Source organism: Littorina saxatilis, linkage group LG16 (genome assembly GCF_037325665.1).
Source record: "Littorina saxatilis isolate snail1 linkage group LG16, US_GU_Lsax_2.0, whole genome shotgun sequence".
NCBI classification, from domain to species: domain Eukaryota; kingdom Metazoa; phylum Mollusca; class Gastropoda; order Littorinimorpha; family Littorinidae; genus Littorina; species Littorina saxatilis.
This window is the reverse complement of record NC_090260.1, coordinates 23,528,253-23,530,752: the sequence shown is the minus strand read 5'-3', so window position 1 is coordinate 23,530,752 and position 2,500 is coordinate 23,528,253. Positions and strand designations below refer to the sequence as shown.

The following is a 2,500-nucleotide window of genomic DNA, read 5'->3' as shown; positions in this document are numbered from 1 at the left end:
TATGAACAGGGATGTATGTGGGGATGCGGGCATAGATATGTGTGGTTTGGGTTATGTGTGTGTTGATGTGTACTTGTTACTTCGTTCATAAGCCAAAAGAAAAAATATTCTGTTTGTTGCATTCAGACAATAAAGTTTTATTGAATTATTGAATTGAATTGAATTGAATATAGACAACTTTATTCATCTCAAAGGAGAAATCCACTGGAGCTTCTTAGTACTGCCACATTTTGACGTACTTGATCTTCAAAGCGACCTCTTCGCCGTGCCAGGTGGGGTACCACAGGTGTTTGGTGTTCCAGAACTTGATCATCTGATCTCGTGTCGGCTCCTTCATGCTCCACGGCTTGGCGTAGGGCTTGTTCGTCACGCCGTCCCAGAAGAAATCGCCTCCCACAGCCACGTTTAGAATCAGGTAGAACTGGCAGGGAAAATAAGAAGATACAATGAGCGCTTCTGGGGTGATAACGCCAGACAACTCCTGTGATCTTGCCGCGAGGTTCCGCCTGTTACCATTGTCTTTTTACCGTATAAAATGCACGACTTACACACGAACTGTTACCAAAGCGACATGCTATTTGGGACCAATGCACATTTTTTTCCTTTCTCGTGTGGTCCTGCCGCAAAGTTCCGCCTGTTACCAGCCGAAAGAAAGAAGGGGCATAACCTCACCAGAACCGCCCATTAAGCCAGGTTGAAATTAAAGGCCCAGTCCTTTCCCGTAATAATAGCAGTTCAGATGTTAAGTCACAAAATCAGGTAGAGCTGGTGACAAACAAACAAAAAATAAGAAAAAAAGCCAGTTTGAAATTATAGGCTCAGTCTTTCCTGTCGGGTAGAACTGGTAAGGGAAAAAAAAGCTGTCACGTTCAGGAACTAGTGACAAAGAAAAACAAGAGAAAATGCCAGGTTTAAATTAAAGGCACGGTTCTTCCTGTAAAGTAACAGATCAACTCATAGAATCGGGAAAAACTGGGGAAAAAAAGAAGCGAAGAAAATGCCAGGTTTAAATTAAAGGCACAGTCCTTTCCCGTAATACAACAGGTCAGCTGTCAAGTTGAGAATCAGGTAGAATTGGCTGCCATGTTGAAAATCAGGTAGAACTGGCTGTCATGTTCAGAATCAGGTAGAACTGGCTGTCAAGTTGAGAATCAGGTAGAATTGGCTGCCATGTTGAAAATCAGGTAGAACTGGCTGTCATGTTCAGAATCAGGTAGAACTGGCTGTCATGTTCAGAATCAGGTAGAACTGGCTGTCATGTTCAGAATCAGGTAGAACTGGCTGCCATGTTCAGAATCAGTGTTCAGAATCAGGTAGAACTGGCTGTCATGTTCAGAATCAGGTAGAACTGGCTGCCATGTTCAGAATCAGTGTTCAGAATCAGGTAGAACTGGCTGCTATGTTCAGAATCAGGTAGAACTGGCTGTCATGTTCAGAATCAGGTAGAACTGGCTGTCATGTTCAGAATCAGGTAGAACTGGCTGTCATGTTCAGAATCAGGTAGAACTGGCTGTCATGTACAGAATCAGGTAGAACTGGCTGTCATGTTCAGAATCAGGTAGAACTGGCTGTCATGTTCAGAATCAGGTAGAATTGGCTGTCATGTTCAGAATCAGGTAGAACTGGCTGTCATGTTCAGAATCAGGTAGAATTGGCTGTCATGTTCAGAATCATGTAGAATTGGCTGTCATGTTCAGAATCAGGTAGAATTGGCTGTCATGTTCAGAATCAGGTAGAACTGGCTGTCATGTTCAGAATCAGGTAGAACTGGCTGTCATGTTCAGAATCAGGTAGAATTGGCTGTCATATTCAGAATCAGGTAGAACTGGCTGTCATGTTCAGAATCAGGTAGAATTGGCTGTCATGTTCAGAATCATGTAGAATTGGCTGTCATGTTCAGAATCAGGTAGAACTGGCTGTCATGTTCAGAATCAGGTAGAACTGGCTGTCATGTTCAGAATCAGGTAGAATTGGCTGTCATGTTCAGAATCATGTAGAATTGGCTGTCATGTTCAGAATCAGGTAGAACTGGCTGTCATGTTCAGAATCAGGTAGAATTGGCTGTCATGTTCAGAATCAGGTAGAACTGGCTGTCATGTTCAGAATCAGGTAGAACTGGCTGTCATGTTCAGAATCAGGTAGAATTGGCTGTCATGTTCAGAATCAGGTAGAACTGGCTGTCATGTTCAGAATCAGGTAGAACTGGCTGTCATGTTCAGAATCAGGTAGAACTGGCTGTCATGTTCAGAATCAGGTAGAATTGGATGCCATGTTCAGAATCAGGTAGAATTGGCTGTCATTTTCAGAATCAGACAGAATTGGCTGCCATGTTCAGAATCAGGTAGAACTGGCTGCCATGTTCAGAATCAGGTAGAACTGGCTGTCATGTTCAGAATCAGGTAGAACTGGCTGTCTTGAGTTAAGAAATAAATTCATCAAAACTATTTTCACTTGGCACAGCAAGCTCCAAGGTTGTTGGTTTCTAGTCTGGGTCAGAGTG

General features: G+C 43.1%; 1 protein-coding gene across 1 annotated transcript in view; it reads right to left on the bottom strand.

The window, feature by feature from the left end:
• Positions 1–158: 158 nt before the first annotated feature.
• The window catches only part of LOC138950621 (beta-1,3-glucan-binding protein-like), a 39,024-nt gene continuing 36,682 nt past the window's right edge, over positions 159–2,500 (bottom strand). The window contains exon 10 of the mRNA XM_070322328.1: positions 159–421. Within this exon, the coding sequence (XP_070178429.1) occupies positions 215–421 (207 nt within the window). The 3' untranslated portion in view covers positions 159–214. The remainder of the gene's footprint in view (positions 422–2,500) is intronic.